This window comes from Bombus vancouverensis, chromosome 8 (genome assembly GCF_051014615.1).
Source record: "Bombus vancouverensis nearcticus chromosome 8, iyBomVanc1_principal, whole genome shotgun sequence".
NCBI lineage: Eukaryota > Metazoa > Arthropoda > Insecta > Hymenoptera > Apidae > Bombus > Bombus vancouverensis.
In genome coordinates, this window is record NC_134918.1 from 8183294 (window position 1) to 8206161 (window position 22868).

The window sequence follows — 22868 nt, forward strand, 5'->3', positions numbered from 1 at the left end:
TCTTCGAAGTTTGGTGTATATATATATATAGTTATATATATATAGTTATATATATATATTATATATATATATAGTTTTAAACTATCGTCGCCTGCGAGTCTATCGTTACGATCTAGGACGTCGTTAAAGTGTCTAACCGAAGTATCGATTTTCACCCATAATCACTGAGGACACTTAGAGTTCACGTAACCATAATATCGGCCGCGATCAGTAATCCGCAAGACAGCCTACGCCGTCAATCAAGATATAAATATTTTTTATTTTGTAGAAATTGATATTCAAAGTACGTTAACTATTATTTTAAGATTACATTACAATAACATAAGACTAATAAAATAGAATAAAGATCTTTGTTCGATAGTAACGCGTACTTTTGTACACTTGGGGCGAATATCAATCTTGGCGGAAACACGCAACGAAACAATATACAATATTTTATCCTTTATTGTAAACCAATATCGGAAAAATTGGATATAACTGATGCTAATATAACCGGATAACTAAGAATATTAAGAGCTATCCCAAAATATTTCAATTGATTACCGGATAACTTATATACCACCCCTTCCGTAAAGAACTGTACAAAGAAGTAGGCTGTCGTTTACTATTTTCTATTGAGAAAACGATCAGCCTAGCACAATATTTGTGTCCGTTAATGATCTTTCTTCAGATTCACCACCATTGTCACATCTCTATCTTGTTGCGTCTGATCTTTGTCACCCCAACCCCACACGTTATGGCTTCCGTCGCCGGTTCTCTCTACTCGTTTCCGCACCAGATCTTGAGGTACTATCTTCATATCGTACGCGAGGCCAAGTTTTGAGCAGGCGTCAATGAATAACGTTGTTACATTAACTTTGTAATTGCCCAACTCTGCCGTTTTGTAGTCCCATGGAAATACGTGATGATAGTTGTGCCAACCCTCACCTAACGCTGTTATGGCTACCATTTTATTTTCCACGGGGTTGATATACCTAAAAAATATCATTTAATTCCTCTTCCATTACATTTTTTTTAATACAGCTTATTAGAAAATTAGAGATTTTCGTCGATGGTTTTTTTTAACGCGAAATATACGACAAGTTCTGTTTCTTTCGAAACCGACTAACTCGATAAATAGAACCAAAACTATGACAAATAATACTAACTTGTCATATGGTTTGTTTCCAAACATATGGGCCGCAGAGTTGACCAACCAAGTCATATTCAGCGTATAGACGTAGCGCAAAACAGTAGGGACGAAGTAACCGTTTCCCCAAGTCTCGTTCCAGCAGTAGACAGGAATTATAGTCGGTACAATAAAACACAGTAGAGGCATCAGAATCACGTAATATCTGTAGACACATTGTACAACGCATTAGAAACCTTATCTTCCTTTATTTGTTTATTTTTATTTATATTTATTCCGTATATAAAATATATTTTAATAAAATTATCTAAAAAAAGAACTCAAGATCGCTTCATTCTAGTTAAAAATATTGTAACACTACAATCTTCTGCCATAGTGATCAACTTTCCTGAATGTTTCGAATCGATTCTTAAAAATCTTCTAATTTAATACTGAACATAGAAAGAAGATCAAATTTTCCATTTCAGTGGATCGCAAGGGGAATCGATAAAGGGCACTCACTTTTTCTGGAAACTCAGTATAGGATTGTTCTTCAGATCACTGAGATCAATTCCTTTGCCTTTCGCGCGGATGTCCGGATGTTTCCTACACAGCAACCAACCAACATGCGCGAAGAAGAATCCCCTCTTTGCGTTATGAGGGTCTGCGTTCGTCTCGCTGTATTTATGGTGAAGTCTGTGATCTCTGGCCCAATCGATTGCCGCATCCTATCGAGGATAAACGTATTAGAAAAAAAAAGAATAACTTAAAAACAAAAATCTATTTACTCTGAACCATTTCTAGTTGCACCAAGAGTCGGGCATTAGGGGAAGTATCGCTACTTGATCTTTGATACATTAAAGAATTAAAGATCTCGTTTACGTTTGATTTCAATTTAGAGAAATCGAATACTCTAAGAACCTGTACTTCTAGTAGAACTTTTCGAACAATCCAATAATTCAAATATCTTTTTATCTCTCAATGTTGTCATATCTACTTCCAGAGATTCCATAATTTCATCCACTGGATACAATACAGTTCGTATTAAAATGATTTAAAAGCCGTCTGGACAATAATTTGTTTTCTCTTTTCTTTCCCAGTCTTATCATGTAGCGAGGTCATCATACGGTTCATCGTTCAGTAATTACTCGATCGATTGCTTACTTGGAAGGCTATTGTGTTGGCAATCATCAGGAACAACTGCAAGGGCCATTTCGCTTTGTAAGATCTGTGTGCCCATAATCTGTGAGCGCCAGCTGTAATTCCCAAAGCACTGTATACATGCAAGATGATCGCTGCAAAACAAAAACGAACGTTAAGGATACTGATCTTGATCGTATCGATACATAGGAATCATTGAATCTTATGAAAGAATGTACTAGAATTGACCGTTTATAAACTGGGTTATGTAAGTTTCATTAAGTACGACAAAAATTTTTATCAACATGTTTACTACGTTGTATTTACGATTGTTCAATAATTAAAACTTTTTCAAAGCGAAGAAAAAATCTTGTTAAAGAAAATCAAGGATAAAAGAGAATGAAGTAAAAAATTAATTGTTATTTTACAATCTATTGATAATTACGTTTATAATATCAACTCTATCACGATAATAATAATTATTATCAGAGTGAACAACAATCCAGAGAGAATTTTTCTAGAACAAACAAGGAAATCTGAGTACGCCAACATGTCAACATGTGTGTGCAATGTAACGTCTCATTAACGCATATTATTACTTCCCACCTTCCTCTTTCGAATAATTAATTAACGCTGACTAACTTATTCGTACAAGCTTTGGTTTCGTTGGCATACAACCCATCGAACGTACGATTTCTGAACTCAAATTTGGTACGATGCCATTTTACGAGGTCATTTTATCGCATAGACAATATAACTGGGTCTAGACAATTCCACAGAAGTTGTCACGAATTTACAGGTAATTAAGAGAATTCTTTTTCAAAATATAGTTAAAAATAGTTGAGTTTAATAGAATGTTTCCGTAATGGTACAATAAGATGAAAGAGGGTGAAGAGATAAGCTGAACGGATCGGTTGTTGACTTATAACAGGTCAATCCGACAGTTACAAGATACAATTCTGGTTACAAGATATTATAAATATTAGTATTAGGTAATGGACAAAAAATATTTTCACACTTTCACTCACTGAATAATAGTGTCGCCCATTTTGCCGATGTAAGAGCGAGGTACAGTCCATAGACGGCGCTTATATGAAGATACGTGAAAATAATCACATTCCTCCAAACGATCTGTCTCTTGTATTTCGTTTTAGGCGCGTCGACCACCCTTGAGCTCTCCTCCAGAGTTTCACCCTCAAAGAGTACACCTGTCGGGCTACTCGTTATATTCGGCGCCATTCCTCCTTTCTTCCTAAAAAGGGAAAACAGTGTATTAGAATTACCGAAACGAAACAATTCGTACAAAGCTACAAGAAATTCACATGGATATTAATAAAGAGTGCAAATTTATCTACATAATTTAATATTTCAACTTCGTAATAGTATTACGTTATAATGAATGCATAAATACTAATCAAATCCTGTTATGTTTTTATACATTTTAATTCGGCGCAATCGAAAGAATTGACGTCAACGTAGGTATACACAAATATGTGACGCATGATATATGTATATGAGAAATGAATCATTGGAATTGGAATGAAAAAAGTGCAACATTAAGTATACATTTCTTGCGCAGAATGGAATTATTATTTACACGGGATTATTTACAATGGAGATTCTTTCCCTTTTGCAGCTTAATAATGCGACATAAAAAACACTGTTTGGAAAAACTTCCCTGACACATATTCAAATTCAACTACGTATGTATAAGCTATTACATAATATGTATAATGTTCTATTGCGATATTGTGCATATCATTGTATTTCATTCTAATTATGAGACAGTGAATAAAATATAAAAAGAATTGGTTGGTGAACATTGAACGTTAAAATGTTGAAACATCTTAAAAGATATGAATAACGCATGTTAAATTCTAAGGAAGGTTCAACTATAATGATTTTCTGTTTCCTTTTCTGCTATCTTACAACGATATATGTGTATCAATGTTACTCTCGGTTAATCAGAATTACCAAAAACTGAAAAATTCCGATACGATAGCGTGGAATATATATGGAAAGTTCACCAATAGTAATTAATGATGCGCGATAATAAAATGGTACTTTATTGAGAAACTCGAACATTAATCAGTTATTAATTCATCGGCACAGTTCTTTGAACGTGTTGGTAAAGCTGATGATCATCGTGCAAGCATTACACAACAGGGCAATCTTCGAATCAATTTATTAACATATGTGACCCCTTAGGTATTTCTTCGATATAAGGGTATCAATTAAATTACTCTGTAAATCTTTTTATTCCAGTAATTGAAACGATGATATAATGAAAAATTTTTATTCAACGATATTTATATCTTTTCGTAAAACAGAAAATTGTTCCATAAAACGATTATGAATCGAACTTTTTTCTAATAAACTGTCATACATTAACTTCAACTGTATTCAACTGAACATTAAAATATTTCATTCTTTATTCAAAATGGCAATTGAATGTTGTAATAGAAAGGTCACACTTCTACTTTTTTCGATAAACTAATATACATTTATTAAGAAGTCATAATACGAAATGACATGAAATACAACAAACTCATTACAATATGGTCGCTCAATTAACGACAAAATGACACGAACGAAAGAAATATCAAATAATAACTCTCCAGTCAGCTGAAAAATAAAATAACTAACTAAGAAATTTACTAGAATTCTTATCCTTGGAAACACAAAAGTGTGCCGCAGGAAACGCAGAGAACGTCGAAGAAAACACAAGAGAGCAAAGAATAAGAGAACCGAAGGAAAAAAAATTCTAACACTCACCAAACCTCCTTTCTCCGTAATAACAAAAAAACCATACCTGTTCATCGGTTCACAGATGTGTCGCCTAAGTACATTCTAGATCCTCATACATGGAATCTTGTGCAAACGTTGCGAAATATTTCCCGACATGAAACCGAACAACCATCCCTTCGTCCCGTCAAAACAGGACATCCCGACGAAATCGATAACACCAGCAGTGAAAACAGCTTCCCCGACCAACCTTACAAATTCAATCCATCACCTGCGACTCTATTCGTCCATGAATCAACGATTTAATCCTACGATTAACTAATTCTTTTACCATTTCCTTTTGCTAATAACGTCTCGCATTCAAAATTCAAACGAAAGCGTCCACCGTTAATATTTTACAGTTCGAAAATTCACTCTGTCTTTTACCTAGATATGTTTAATGAACCTTAGATCGTATTTAAATCGTCCTCAAGAATCGCCACTTTCACTGTTATCACGGGTTTATCACAGTCGTCGACCCGTAACGTCTATACATATATTCAGGGACAACAGCTGCCAGACGCCCGTTTGGCAACACCTGTAACCTCCACTACGGGTCCAGCGACAGCAAAGGGGTGGAAGAGGTGGTGGCAGTAGACCGAGTCAATGGAAAATATGCTACTGGGGTAGAAAAGGAGAATGAAATATTTCGTCGATGCCCGAGCGTGGTCGTCTATCGACTGAAGGCTAGATCGCGAGACGCGCGCCCTCCTTGGCACGCAGGCTCGTCCGTACTGCGTACCGACGCGACACCACCGAAATATGTATATCTTCCTCGCGACGGAGTTTCGTTGGTCGAAATTCTTTCCTAGGATCCGTTGATCCTTATCAAAGACCATAAAATCGACTAGAACGTACGTTGTCCAGAACCTTGACACAAGTTCAGTTGAACAAGTTGGGGTAGGAACGAAGGTTTCAGGGAGTTGAGAAAAAAAGTTCGGAGAGAGAAAGACAGAGAATGGAGGTTATGAAGGTACGAGAGAGTAAAAGTGTTGCTATAGAAGACAGAAAATGTTGAATGATAACGTTATGGGAGGGAGTATAAAGGAGAGCGAGTGTAAGGATAGGGTTAGCATCGGCAATGAAATGGCGGAGATGTGGCTGCAGGGTTTTTTAGAAAGTAAAGGAGTCTGTTTGCTTTGAAAAGAAATTGCTGAATAGGAGGCAGAAATATAGCGGAGAATGGGGTGCCATGAAATGGGGTTGAAAATGATAGAGATTACGCAATGAAATGTCGTTTCGTATCTTATGTATAGGAAAAGTCGAATCGCTAGGACGGAGAGCGAAGGACAATTCACTAGAGATTTTATAGCTGCAAACGCAAAATTTTGGGTATAAAATATAGTGAGATATGCTAGAACGGAAGATAAAGAATAGATGAATATTACAATTTTTATCAACAAAATCAAGATTTCAACATAATTACAGTTTTTTCCGGTTTTTTATAATTTTTATTAAGAGACGTTTGTTCATAATTTAACATGTTTAGTACATGAAAGTGAAATTAACTTCGTATTACTGTTATACTACGTGTACTGATAATTCCTAAATACGCATACATATACAATTGCTAAACGTCAAATGTATGATCCATACGAAACGAAGAATCTCCATATTCAGTAATCAAATTTCTTTATTCAATTTGATTCGCAGGTCACATCCGTAAGTCATAGGCAATTGTCAATCATTTACGTTACATTAACCAATTATCAATTATACATATTCTGTTCGTTATATTGGCTGAAATTAAAGGGTCGGAAAATGGCTGATTTGTCACTGTTAATAATCCCGTACATTCATCACAATGAATTTTTGAATGACCTCGTGTAAAATTACACAGTGGAAAATAAAAATATGTGTAAAATTGCAATTCACCCTTTCCGCAGATAAAAAATATCGCAACAATTTATATATTACGCAATGTGTGATATATAACTAGCGACGGAATCATAACATCATTATTTATATAAATTTATTTATAATGCACAATTTATGGAAGTATATTCCTCACAAGAAAAAGATTGATACATTCAGAATATAATGTTTTGTCCAAGCCATAAAAAACAGTATCATATCCATGTAACATAATTTACGTCTTACGATATTGTTTCTCTGATAATTACATAATTAACTGTTAACGTGTTTGCATTTATAGCGACAGCGTTATAACACAAATTATTTATCTATGTTCGTCAACAATTTGTTAATAAGGAATGATATATATGCCACAAATTAAAGGAATCATCAGTCGAAAGGCAATTAAATTGAAAATTGAATTCTTTGACTTCTTTAGAATCTAGCACTCTTCTCAGATAACGTACAATTTGCTATGGGCGCTATAACTACAATATTTTAGTTATTGTATCTTTTCACTTCTTGTTTAACTTTTTACTATATACAATCTACTATATAACAATTTACCATATAAAATAAATTAACTTTTTATTTCATTATTTATAAGCATTATTTTATTTAGAATAATAAAGTGACCGGAAGGAGGACAACGATACCGATCGATATTAGACTATTCGTGCGTTAATTCGATAGTGATCAAGGGTCATAGAGATTTTCTAATGGTATGAAGATAAGGAGAGATTACGTACCAAACAAACGTATCGCGTGATTACATAAAGCTAATAGCATTTACGTAATTCGTCTAATAAAATACTTTTCTATGCTTACATGCAACACACTTTGTCTATATCGAAATATACATAGTCATAGTTCTAAAATTTCAATCGATCACTTCGTCGAATGGATATAATTTATTCTCGACTTATTTACAAGTAGATACCGACTACTATATAAGACCTTGATGAAATAACCGAATGATGTTATATGATGATATGATAATTAAATGGACAACCAATTTAACGGTCAAAGAAGTTCGTACACAGGTGAATATACGAATTATGTAGAATTGAATAGAAACGTGAACGAATACATTTTTAGACTATTTATGAATGCACGAACACGCGCGGCTAAATATTTACAAATTCATATTCTATTCTAACCCACGTTTGATCAATACCATTTATCACAACAGTATTACATATTTATAATTTTTCAATATTTTATCACATATATCTTTCAGACATTATCATTCTAGTATCAGTGAAACAAATGATAGATACAACAACGTTATTGACTTTTTATCAATTTTCCATTGTACGTGATCGGTCAATGTTGATTCTTTATCTTTTATATTTATAGTGTCTATCCTCGACCTAGCAAGAAAAGGTTCTCGTGTGTAACTCTAATTATTCGATTAGCCACTGGTACCTGCTGCTCGAAAAGTTAAAGCTAATAATATCCAGCTTCATGAATTGATATTGGTTATAAATGAATAAAAGAAAAACGGAATAAGAATAAATGGAGATATGACAAGAATTCAATATACATGGTGGTTGGTAACTGGGGGTGCAAACGGAAAGGGGGTGATTCTACGCGAAAAAAGAAGTCGAAAATATAGAATAAAAATTTTTCGTTTGAGGCTTTGTTTTCGAGAAAATCGACTTTGAATTTTCGCTCGGTACGCCTGTGGTACGTTATAACGGATCTCACTGCAGATCGTTGTCTCGATGGAAAAATTAAAAAAAAAAGGAAAAAAATTAAAAAAAGAATTTTTGTCCTATATTTTCGACTTCTTTTTTCGCCCCACCAACCACCAACCACCAACCACCAACCACCCTGTATAATGCTATATATGAAAACATGTAAAAAATTAATAAAATGTATATTTACAACCATCTAAGTTTCGTTATATATTACTAAAGAAAATATTCGATACTAGGAGCAACCTACACACATGTAATGTACATACCTGTAAGTATATTATAACATCGCATAGATGATTGTAATTGAAGTGACATGTTAAACATACACAGACATGGTTTTATCTCGATAAAAATTAACATTAATTACCTTTTACAATGACAACAATAGTCTACGTGTATCGTAAAAATAACAAATCTGTCAAATATTCCACCAACTGGTTATTTTGGACAGTTCTCATATTAAAGATAATTTATAAATGGTAAATATATGAAAAAGGATATTGTCTTGAAAATAGGATTTGAATTTGCAATAGACTGCATACCAGTACGGCTGGCATCGTACAGATCACGCCACTGTCATTTCAGTCACAATCACAGTTTCACGTTAGAAAATAAAATTTTAATATTAACTCTTTCGTAACGTATAAAACTCTACGATATTTATGCATAAAGGTTGCATTAAATACCACCAATTACGTAACGTAGTTATTTATATACTAATATTTATCTCTTCACAAAATATTGTGTATCCAGAAATACGAAAGAAGGCTTTACTAAAATAAGATAGTTATTTTTTATATCACCTATCGTAAATCTTTCGTTATTTTATGACACTTATAACTGAGAGTCTTGAAAGTTTAGAAATCTTATGAATTATTGATTAATATCATTAATTTCAATTCGTTAGACTCTACGCTTGATTCATTCATGACCTATGTATTGTTATCATTTCAAACGTTACTATTGTGCAAAAACTCATTAAAAAGATTAAGATGTGTAAGAGCTGTGACCGCACTCCTTGTAACAGTATACACTGTCACATTTAATTAGCAAAAATACGAATTATAGAAATATTTGAATCAAACCACAAGCACGTGAACTGGTAATCTAATCTAAAGTGATTCTGAATATGTCTTAACACTAAGTGTGCAAAGTTAAAGCCTAGATATATTATGGAGTTATCGATGACTTTTGTGCCTTAGATTTGTTGCAAAATCTGACGCAAAACTGCTCCCTATTAATATTCGATGTCTGACAATGATAAAACTTCAGATAATATTTACTTGTATTAAATATAAATGATAAAAAGCTAGAATTAACTTCGTCTGATTTGAAGTTACAAATAAAAACCAGGAAAGGAAAAAACGGATTTACATGTAATTGTATTTCAATTATAAACTACGTAAATGCGCCAGCAATATTAGAAAAACATTTGTAGATATGTGTATATGCATAGTTCTTTTTGTTACAATTTTCTGTTGTCATTGAAAACATTATTACATTAGCTATTGCTACAAATGCAGTAGTACGATGTTAATCCTAAGAAAAATTGAATGAAATATAAATCGAGTCTATAGAAAGGATTAAATACCCTACATTTCATAATAACGTTTAATAGATACATAGTATAAAAAATACGCATTATACACACATAAGTGTTATGTTTCGTTCAATCATCCATGATATTTGTACCTGTTCTAGGAAACGAATTTCTGAATGAACGAATAACAATCGTAAATCGTTCGAATTGCAACGAGCAATAAGGATCATGAAAGGAGGTAAAAAAGGAATTAATGTTTACCAAGATTTTCTGAATTGCGCGGGAAATTCAAGTAGCATCAGCAGAGTATAAAGTAGTGTAGGCAGGGTAAACGCCAACAAGTGCAGAACCGCTTCGATAATAGTGAGTTTCTGCTTGATAGAGGGACACCTAAAATCAGACACGTTGCGACGCCCCTCGAACTACGGCTCAGCTGAGATGGTCTGAGCCAATCACGCTGCGCATTGCTGCTCTCGCCACTTCAAACCAGCGAATGGTGTTCGTTGAAATACGTGCGGCTGGTCGCGCACCACACTAGAATAGTATCGACGTGTTCCTGCACCGTATACTAGAATACATATACCTCGTGGAACTCGCAATCCGCAACGGCCACGTGTCTGTGTGGTTGGCAGAATACGTGTGAGGTGAGCGCCATACGCTTTGAGAACGGGGAAACGTGAATTTACCGGGCCGAACAATCGAGAAAAATGAATCGAGAGCCGGAGAAGGGAGAACAAACTGATTCTCCGTTCGTACCGAGTCGAATTATATCGGAAGACTGATTTTCGAACGGTGAATGCAAACGTAACACGCTCTGAATCGTACGGAAGACACGTTCAATCGATGAACCTACATAGAGCAACCTTGAACATGAAAATAAGAAGATTTAGGTTCAGACGAAGGATCTCTAGTATTTCGGGTATACACGAAAGAGTTCTAAGAAAATTATGGCTAAAAGAGTGGGAGATTGGAATAAATCAATTTCGTTACCGCATAAGATGATATAAATACACGCCGCACGTATAGTCGACAGAAACTGTAAGATGTTAAATCTTAGTAGAGTTATTTCGCAAATGGATGTTAATTCAAAAAATTGTTTTCTTTATATAATGAACCAGTTTTATCTACTAACACTTTAAAACCATGAATGATATGAAAATAAAATTCACGATGTTCATAAAAGATATCAGAGATATTAATCTCCAGAAAGATTAAAAAAAAATTAATGAAAAAGAATTATGATGTGGATTTAGTATTCGTATTCGACAATATTTCTCTAAGTGGAAGTAATTTAATCTACGATACCAGCGTGTGGCACTTGACAATTATATATATTACGTTTTGCGTTTGGGTTGGCAGGTGTAGAAATCGTTAACACGTAACCGTAGTTTTATTCGAGGTTCCCACAGATATTTGAGTTGATGCCTTTGACTCGGAGAATGATTTTGCTTCGACTATTGCTTTTTAGTTTATATATGAACAGGATAAAATATATTATTTGTTTCTTTATCTTTCTTTATACTTCCATTACCAAATATTACTTATATTTCTATAATTCTACATTACAAAAATAAAAAAGTCTGAAACTTTATGAAACATTACTTTGTAGACATATTTCTCTCAAACCTGTGCTTTTTTCACGAATATGTATTTCAATAGCAACAATTGGGAAACTTCGTTTATACGAAATATTTAAATAATCGATAAATAAATTTCTTTCGTATCGCGTGCAATTTGTCATAACAACTAGCGCAATTATAAAACGTAATTGGTGACGTTGATACAATTGTCGTAACTTCATATACAGTACAGGTTTCGTTATGTTCCTTAATTCACACTCTGGCGAAGATTCAACTCAATGATATCTGTATGAGGTCTTATAGCCGCGCTTATAAAGAATGTTGTGCCAATAGCGTGTGTTCTGTTATTCACTTATTGACTTAATACGTTCATTGGTGATTGAGTTTTCCCAGATCAATTTTATCCTACTGTATTTTCACTTCCATTATCAGACATATATTTTTTGAAAACAAAAATTAATGAAAGAGGATTTCAATATAAAATTTTTATAATACATACAAATGGATATAACAAAACCTATATCTATATCTATATATACACATCTTTGGTTTGATAGAAAAGTGACATAAATAAGAAAAATAAATTATTCTGCAAATCAATTCAAAATAAAAAAATTGAAATAAAAAATAATTAATTATTCGATTATTTACCGATATAATTTAGTTAACTTTAAAGTTTTAAGTCTTTAATAAAATATTATCCATGCATATAACTCACTATTAAGAAAAGAGCTACAGAATTAAAATAATTTTTGAACCTATGATATTTTTTAAATAATATAATTTCATTACATAAAATAATAAATTTTTGATTCTCGAAATTGTTCCTCTTGCAGCAAACTGACGATATACAGCAGGTGGTTTTGACCCGCTTTCACGTCGCTTCATCCGATGTCCGAGACTTAAAAGCAATAGCTAGCATTGTGTCTGCATATTTGCACTGGTATGCAATTTGCGCGGGCATAAGAATCAATGTATTTTACTTTTTGGATTTGCTTCAGATCTAACAAAAACACATATGGCAGAACTTCGTTACATCAGAAAGTGCTACTTTAGTGCAACTTGAAAAATAATCGATAATTAACTTGATTTAAACAATTTACGACAATCTGATTGCTCTTAACGAGATCGTCGAATAACGCAATTTTCTATAATTAAAAAATTGAGTCGATTTAGAGAAAAGGCAGATGCGAAATAAGTAAGGAGGAAACTTTCAGAAATGTTGAAATACGCATGACACGTAAGATTTACGCAGGTATATGGGTTACACTATACGACATAGAGGCATGCATAAAGATTAAAAAAACGTGGAAAACGTAACTATAAAATGCAAATAAAAGGAAAATCCTCAAGCGTGGTTAAGCACATTTATGAAATTTTTACACGATCTCTCTTTCTAATTAATTTCAAATGCTAATCAAACTATTATTATTACTATTACTATCACAACTATTATACATAATATTTAGATTAGAGTTATAACTATACATATATTAGCAAAACTTTTAATATTTCTACTTAAATTAAACTGTAGTCATTTATACATACATTACATATTTCACATTAGGAAGTATACGAAAAATATAGGAGTTCATCTTAAACTAAATTAGCCTATGCATACTTGATATTTTAAACGTTCGACAAATATGTATATTTACATGTCGCTTCAAATATTGAACGGATCTTATTGTATTAATAACTAAAATGACAAACTCTTACCGAATTCCTACGAATTAACAATATTGGTATTTGCACAATTACACATCAAGTAGGTATTCATATATTCACTATGTTTACTTGTTCGTGTATTTCATATTTTAAACTGTACCATAGTCTTTATCCAAATTCGTAAGATGTACGATTATTGTTAGAGTCACATATTTATATCGTTGATACAAAATAAATACACGTACCAAAACATTCTATCAATTTATTCTTTCCGCGTTTTTGAGAGCTTCGTTACACCGCGAGAAGCTTGTAAAAATGTTAACTCTTCTATATATATCGATTTTGTATCCTTTTGACAAAGAAATTCGCATATTCTAACGTTTTAAGTTCAAGAATTTAAAAAAGAAGAAAAATTCTCCTTTACAAAAATTTGTCTATACCCCACCAAAAAATAAACCGTTTAGTCGCTTTATTACGCGTCCAACATTGAGCGTATCGCAAATTTTTTTAGGAACATGACTGTTCATTTCATGTAAACTAACTTTCTGTATCATCGAACATTGATGACTGTCATAGCGGTCGACATGTTTGACCTTTGCGATGCATAATTAATTTCTCTAATCGCTCTTGAAAATCTTCAATTTCAAACGAAAATGTTATGTTAATAGATAACGCACGTAACATCAGTAGTCCTATAGAGAAGGGGAATGAATTTTAACGATACGTAAATTACATTGGAATTACAAGGGAAGAAGTGTGTAGCTAAACTAAACTCTGAACTTGGAGCTAAAGTCGTATGTCGAAAGGCAAAGGTTAATCTGGAGATACAAATGATTCGCATAAATCAGAAAATGGAAAAATTAAAGCAATGAAACTTCAATTAACGCTCAAAATATATATATGTACATGTACTAAATAAGTTTATCCCTCCATGTCCAGTAACAATGAACGTGCATGCGCGAACGTTGAACAAATGCACAACGGAGTACACACTATATGGTGTAATAAATGTGTAGGCAACGAACGTCACACACGAATGACGAGAAGCACGAGATGCTGCGTGCGAGAGAATCACGAGGCTTCGTTCGCTTCCTCGTCCGCGTATTACGTGACTCACTTGTTGACTAGACATTAATTTGAAAAGTGAAAAGTGTTATTACGTGGTCGATCTAATTACGCGTTCTTTAAAGAAAAATATTTTAACAGAAACGTTATATCAAATCTATTAGATAGTTCAACTATGCGTATAAATACTGCCCGCTTAAGTGACCCCGAGTTTTGATTAACGACGTCCCCACTACTTTTTAGAACTGCACGTTCCAAGCAAACTTGGAACTGTATAAGTACGTTGATGATGCAACCTTACAATTAAATTGTTGAGATGCGTACCATCGAAACAATACCAAAAGCAGCGATCAATGTTAATTGCGCGGTAATTAATTTCTAATTCTTAAACATTGTCGACTCTCTGAATATGGATTCCATAGGGCAGAACGTAAAGCTCGATGTTATGAAGGTAGGACGTTGTTATGTCTCATTCACGATCACGTATTCGCAGTAGAGTGAGCCAAAGTAAGATAACACCGGGGATTGTAAGCGAATAATGCTGTACACATAGCATGTAGTACATGCGTACGCATATAGCATATCGTACAAATCTCGTATTCAGACATAAAGTAATTAACTAAGATTTATTATAACTTTATGTAAAATATCGGATGTTTATAATTACAGTGGTACTCCATTTACATGAACGATATTGTAGATTTTAATTCACTATATTTTAGCTGATTTCATATTATCTAAATTATTGCCGAGAGTCAATCCTCTTATATGAGCGTCTAACATTGAAATGTAAACAGTAGGAACACGTGTTACGTGAAATACTCTCATGATTTACAATTAATACAATTTTGATTACAACATTGTTATGTATTTAAGAGCAAATGTTCGGTGGAATTCTCTTATACGAAGGCGAATTCCTATTAACAGAACGAAAAATCACAGATGGTAGGGAGAAATAGGTGGCACTCGTATCATATCAACGGCTTGGTTATATGAATCAACTTGTCCCCCGGCAAGTTCAAGTTTATATATCGTTATATGATTGACGCATAGTAGATCACGATTTAAATTACATACATGGCAAAAATAAATACTCATCGTTCCTGATATTTGAAGATTTTATGTATGTACAGATTCTCGTTTCGAACAATTTGCAGTTTCATCGAGAAATTGCAGAGAGTCCATTTAGAAAATGTTCGAAGTCCATTACGTCGATGTTCAAAGTTCTTCCTTCACAGAATTTCAGAGTTAAAGTCCACGTATGAGATTGTCAATCGTCATCGGTTGAAGCAAGGAAAGGCGCAAATGCAATAACACCGGTGATGATCTCACGTACTTAAGATCAAATTGTCTTATGTGGAATAGCTGCAAAATTTCACGCGTAATTTGCGCACTATATTTAAATTGTGCCTTAATGCGATGTAATAATGCGAATAACACGATGCAAACTATTATCATTTACAGGGTTATGAATATTGAGTCAATGAGTGTATGAAGCAAACATACATCCTTTATTATTCGCTACATCATTGCGATTTTGTCATTGAACTTCCGAGATCAAACCGAGGGCATAGTTGATTGAATCAACTTGAAATACGTTCGAGAGGAGTTTAAAGAGGCAGTCAAGTGAATAGAAGTTGTTCGAGCATTATGAGGTATTGTAGACTCGTACTTTCAACTGATTTCAGTTTCTTTGTGTCGTATAATGAGCCGTAATGGAAGAAAATACCGAGCTGTGATACTTCCGATGTAAAATAACAAGAGAAAGGTGTTGCGAGACGTGAGAATTCGCGCGAATACGTTTACCGAGCAAAGTATACGACGCACAATTATCGAATCTTCAAAAATTCGGCAACTTGGAAATTTAGGAATTTGATAATTTTGTAATTTTGAGATAATCTCTGTGAGATATGAATTTCTGACAATTTGAATTGCATTATTGGGACAAACAACTACATCCACGTAGTAATGGATCATTAAAAATAATTAGTCTAATAGGTGTTTAAAAACGACAGCTTCCAGTATTCCTATTATTTACTTCGACTTTATAAATAATTGAATAGCCTCAAGAAGCATAAAAAAAGACCTCCGCATGATATATAGCTGCATGCCATTTTATATATTTGTGTAATACTGTATCATGTATATGGTCAGTAAATTCAGCGTGCAGCTTTAACATTAGTCCATTGAAACAAGATAATGACAAATAAATGTCATAGGGTGCCGCTTTTTTATAGCAATGTTAAATAAAACGTAATGGGCAATTAACGTTCAAGGTTGGGGCACTCGCTCACATACATATTTGCATATTATCGCAACTATATTCAGGAAGTAATCGTTTACAATTTAGAACGACACACTTCTGATAACGTATAACCACGGTCTCATAATCTTTCCTGCGTACATCCGATAAAATCCAGCATAACAGTGGTATTGAAACCACGTAATACTAATATCGATCGTAATGACTATGATAAAAATGTTACAGATGTTCACGAAAATTACATGGAGAAAGTTGCCTAACTAAATACATTAATCGTAGGTGACATTGCACGAAATTCTAATTCGGAATTTCTATATTTTATGGAAATGCGTGTATTAAATTCTTAGGAAAAAGATTATCCCGTTTTTTCATATAATCTGAGAATCTGTAGGAATATTGTTTTAGTACATGTGTTGTAGATGTATTGTAGGTGCGAGTTGTACACGTTTTAACCGTACCGCGTGTAAATATATTTCTGTTTATCTTTGCGAAATATGCTGATAGCTGATGATGATAATTCTTTATTTGATGTATGCATGCATGATGGTACTACCTCACCATATTATAATTCAAAAATTAATTTTCTTTATTTGCGAAGTTACATAATGTACTGCTATACTATGGAAAAATTATTCTTCATTTTTATTTCTTCTTTTCCCGAACAATTGTCGCTATTTGAAGAATTCGTAAAATACTTAGGATAATATGGAGTAATTTGCAGATTTTATAGTAAGTAAATTGAGATTATTTTAAACTTAAAAGAGGGCTCAAAATGAACACGACTGAATGAATTATTGCGGTCGTTGAAGTTTACAAAGATATGTATATAGCCTTAACTAATTAACACCTATATATCGCAGAACACCTGAAAACTGAAACATTCTAGTTATAGAAATTCGAAGATAATAATTAAAATATTATTATCTAATATTATTTACATGTGTTTTATAATATGTATTATATATTATTATTAATTTTACACTTTTAGTCCAATACGGTGTGCAGATTTGTCAATACAGTACTAATTAAGAAATCTAAATAGAAGTTTTTGATACAATATTTAACAACATAAATGATGTATGTACTTTGAAATAATGCGTCAAATAATGCTAATATTTGTTATGTAACTAACCGAGGAAATAAACAACAATTATGAAATAGTGTGAGAATTTCAAACATGAAAATCTATTATTGATATAAGCTTTCTCGATTTTTGCACGATAGGACATGTAAAATAACTGACGCACAAAAATATTTTCTATCGTCGGAAGTGCAATATATAGGAGCTGGATCGAACCGCTGCTACTAATCGACTTTAATCGAATCGACGTTTCCGGTGGCCGATTACATCCTCGTATCTGATCAAGAATGAAATTGTAAACGACGCGCCGCGAATGTATCATTGGTCTTAAAAATTGCAACTACTTTCAACTAGATTATAAATTTAGCTTTCACTCTCAGAAAATGAGAAACTGTTGCACGCAGAAAAACAGGTTCAAAGCCGTGAGATAACTTGTAATAAAAATACCCGAGTTAAATTTTTCACGAGTAAATTTACCGAGAGCATAAAGTAATATTTGTTTCAGCCTCTTAAGATCCATCTTTGAATTTCATTAAATTGAAACGTTTTTTCTAAAAAAAAAAAAAAAAAAAAAAATAGGTTCTTATGTAATTTTGTAAGTATTAGTGTAATAAAGTTATGAAATAAAAAAGAGAGTGTTTTATTTCGTTAAAATTGAACGAATTTTTGAGAGATTAGATTATAATATGAATATTGTTGTACGCATCTCTCAACTTTCCTGAACTTGTAGGCCTAGTAACGGTATGCGTTGAGAGAAATACTTGGCTGCCCGAAGCAGAAGCGGAATAAACACATTAGATGTACTTATATCAACGGTCAACCTTTGCCAACAACAAGCGAATCTAAGAAATGTTTCCAAACAGCTCAACAGGTTTGACACCGCTGAGACGCTGGCCTGACAATTGGCACGTACTGTATTCTTCAACCTCGTTAAAGAATTGCTAATTCGTACTTCGAATTCAATGACCTTGAACATGTTTCGAATAAATCATAAGCCATTGGCATATCTCATACAAATAGAGCATGTTAAAATGATAAAAAAATATGTGTAGAATTATGGATATTGTGAGATCGATGAGAAAACCTTGGCATTGAGTGGTGAAATTATGGCGTGAATGTAGATATATTACATTAAATTTCGTCTACTATCTCATAATTCCTATACTGACTTAAAATATTTGAATTAATATTATATACGTTATTCTACCGAGATATACAATGAAGCTGAAATTTTTAAGAAATTACTATCACTATTACTAAGAGATTACTATCATTATTACTAAGAAATTACTATCACTATTTTCACAATATCTTACACTATCTTGCAACCACTATCTATACTATCTAAGCACTGTAAAAAGTGCATTATCTTCCCTTCGAAAATTTCCGACAAATCGATATTGCGAACGTAAAATAAAAGATCAAATATTATACCACGCTCAGAATTAAAAGTACTAGTTTATTTTGAATCGCTTAGGTTATGCGAAATCTCCGCGATCGCGAGAAATACAGATAAGAATAGATAAATATTTAGGTTTCAAATAGTAAGCAATGCCACAAAAAGACAGTAACAAAAAAAGGAAGAAGAAAGGCACGTAGCCAGGTTTACATCTAAATAAAAACATAAAATAGAACAAGGAAAGCGTAACTATTTTTACTACTTGTCGCGCGGTATCGTAAATTTTGTTATCGCTTCATAACTCTCAGGCGAACGTTCGTGCGACCGTAGTAGCCCGTTCCTAAAGTTACTAGGATCACATATATGTGCATATATTGCAACATACTAGAAACGTATACGAATTAGAAATTCAAGAAATGTCGCCTCATGTGCGTGTTCTCATACCGTATCGAAGGAAGGAAAAGTTAAAAATTTGTATTTTTGTCTGCGAAGTCTAAAACAGACTTATATTACTTACGGCAATATCAAGCGATAAAACATCTGGTAATTTCAATACTAAAGTCAACGTAACATTATAATATTTGACTCGTTATATATAAAAGAGAAATTACTTAAAAGATGTTTATAGTCGCAAAAGTATCAACAGAGGATAATATATATAATATAGAGAGGATAATATAGTTTACAACTAATTATACGAAAGATCTTATCACTCGCATGTACTCAAACAAAGTACTTAACGCTAGAAACAACGCGTGTGATTTATTTAGACGCCATAACGATTAAAGACTGCGACAAACGTGATATTGAGACTTTATATTGTAGACAAGATACACAGAAACGTAATTAAAGCTGTCGTATCTAACACGCGTCAATGAAATTTACCTTGGATGGATGACCTTACGTTACCTGCGGTCGTTTATTTTTTCAAGTTATATTATTTAAAAAAACACGTGATTTACTTGTCTCATCCGAATCAAGTAATCGCGAGTTTTCTTTTTCAATTTCGATTCGAACTTTCATGGGGGAAAAAAATTGAATGTTTGTCACTCAATGTTCGTCAATCTTTTAATGTTAAATTAAGGTTTTTTTATTGCTATTGCCATGGTACGATTCACACGAAAGGAGAAATTTCCTTATTATACGCCGTATACATGTATATACGTGAAATAGGCAATACGCAAATCTGGTATTATTGAGCCAGCAAAATTAAAATTAACGGTATATTATTTAACGCTATCCTAGTTCGTCCGTTAACACTAGAAATATCAGAATTGAAATGACTTATTTGTAATTTTGAACTTGAAACAAAATTTTCTTGGTTTACAATGGGGCATTTTTAAAACTGTGAATGATGTTTTGATGATTTTATACATACAAATACAAATTTTATATTTATATACACATGTATATATATCTATATACGTTTCTTCTATCTTGATTTATTTGCTAGAAATATCGTACTGTAGTCATAAATAGTTTTAAAATCGAATTTTGGATCAGCGAAACATATACAGTCGCACTATAACGCTATTACATCATCTAGAACACTGATAAATTCTCAAACGTACGAAAGATCTGATCACGCGATGATGTGATGACCGGCCGTCTGCCGAATTGAGAAACACAAACGGAATTATCCCAGTCTTTTATCAATTCGCAAACGAAGAACGTTGAATAAGAAATGACCGTGAAAGAAGGAGATTGTCCTATAAACTTGGTTTTACTATCTTCTCTCCCTCTTTTTTTTCTCTCGTCTTACAGAAAGATCGAAATTTTTAATTTTACTAAATGGAATAATTCGAAGATTCTTAACGACGAATATATACGATCGCGTGTAAGGGACAAACAATGGAAAAAGATAGAACAGTAAAGCAAACATACCTGTTAGCTCTATTACTACCCTTGTTGAATTATTCGCCGGTTAACCTTTCTCGTTCAATCAACTTGATGAATGTTGTCGCCTTACGTCGTCGATGTGACACGATTTTATAAATTAATTACTGCTACACAAAGCTCTTTCTCTTCTAATCGTTCAAATTGACTCTTTGAGATGCACTATTATCGCTCGCGAATGGATTCCCAGTCTCGAAATTGAACGATCTGACAGCAAAGCAAGACTGAAACGCCGGCAACACGAGGCAAGAGCTAAATAGCCGACAAACACAAGCACAAGCGCGCTCAACGTTAGACGAAAGAACTAGTGGCGCCTCCCCGCGTTTATCCTGTGATCTTACCGGCAAATGCGTAAGTATGCGTGATTCTATATATATATATTCTATATATATATATATATTCTATATATATATATATTATATATATATATATATTCTATATATATATATATATATATATGTACCTATATCAAAGAAAATACAAATGTACATAATTCTTTACGCAGTATTCAATATATGTACATATCCTTCTGTGTTAATGAAAATAAAACATATTTTTGTACGAACCTTTTTTGTCTTTTGGTTTCGGTTAAATTATGAGATTTAAAGGCTTTGTCCAAAACGTTCCATTTCTTTCTTTAGATTCTTTTATAGATTTTTTTATAGATACGCTGATGATCCTGAACACGTAAATAAAGAAAATTAAAATATACATAAGTCCTTTGTATTGTCTAGAAAAGATATCTTCTTATTTTGTACCATTGCTACTATTTCTCATTTAAAAATTTGGGAACAGATAAATGGAATAATATGTTAAATACATTTCGATAACATTAAGTACTCAATTATAGTAACCTTCTAGCTATTTTATTTCCTATATAATCTCCTTTATTAATTATATTGTAAGAAGTTAGAGTATAAAAATATTTCTTTAACACTATTATTAAGGTCATGTTACTCGCTGTAATAGTAAGCTTACTTAATAGCGATTATCATTGGCATTATGTAGTGGTAATTTATTTACGTTTTTAATATTAATCATCTTCGATATAGCTTTAATATTCATAATATTGATTTAAATATTTCGGTCTCTATTAGTTAGCACTCTGAATACTTACTCGTAAAAAGATGAATCTAGTATTTACAAACATTTGCATTAATTCATTTGTAAAGAATCGTTACCTTCAGTCGGTTAACTTGCCCTTTTTATGACGTATAACAGAATATATACTTATGAATTAACCGAATATGTTTTGTTTACCTGTAAATAAATATCTTGCGCATATTCTTCAAAAATACAAAATTATCGACAGTTTTTAAGAAATATACTTAATAATATGTAATAGTTTCAATTGTTTTATAATGATTCAGAATGAATTTAGGATGTAACTAAATGCAATTAGATTATAAATACACATATATATGTTCTTCCCTTATACAAACTATGAATAATTGCGATTGCATATGAACAGAGAAAAATATCTTAAAACATGTGACATTTATAATATTTTTATAAATTCATATGCTTATGCTTAAATCGGGAAATAAAATCACAGTAAACAGTTGCTTCTTACTTAATTTTTCTTAGATTTACATAGTGAATCTAATTTGAAATTCAAAGTTCAATGCATGATCACGCGAATCACATAACATTTCACGAAGCGGAGCCATAAATTCTTATTCAGATATCTTCGTGGAATTGTGCATGTCTTTAACGTAACACGAATGGAAATATGTTGAATCATTTTAAGCAAGTGATTGTAATAAGTTTTGTCACGTGTCGTCTTT

The 22868-nt window shown here is 32.7% G+C and overlaps 1 protein-coding gene across 3 annotated transcripts; it reads right to left on the reverse strand.

Moving 5' to 3' along the window:
• Positions 1-426: 426 nt before the first annotated feature.
• On the reverse strand, positions 427-21315 carry LOC117162778 (acyl-CoA Delta-9 desaturase). Of its 3 annotated transcripts, none has more exons than XM_033344732.2 (6): positions 21070-21315; positions 3277-3500; positions 2273-2403; positions 1631-1836; positions 1149-1334; positions 427-974 (listed from the first exon to the last, which is right to left on the reverse strand). In XM_033344732.2, the coding sequence occupies exons 2-6, from the start codon at positions 3485-3487 to the stop codon at positions 653-655; spliced, it is 1056 nt and encodes a 351-aa protein (XP_033200623.1). In that variant the 5' UTR covers positions 3488-3500; positions 21070-21315; the 3' UTR covers positions 427-652. The 3 variants fall into 3 exon arrangements, with proteins under 3 accessions (XP_033200623.1, XP_076477033.1, XP_033200622.1); XM_076620918.1 differs by lacking the exon at positions 21070-21315 and adding an exon at positions 5420-5692; XM_033344731.2 differs by lacking the exon at positions 21070-21315 and adding an exon at positions 5061-5083.
• Positions 21316-22868: the final 1553 nt, after the last annotated feature.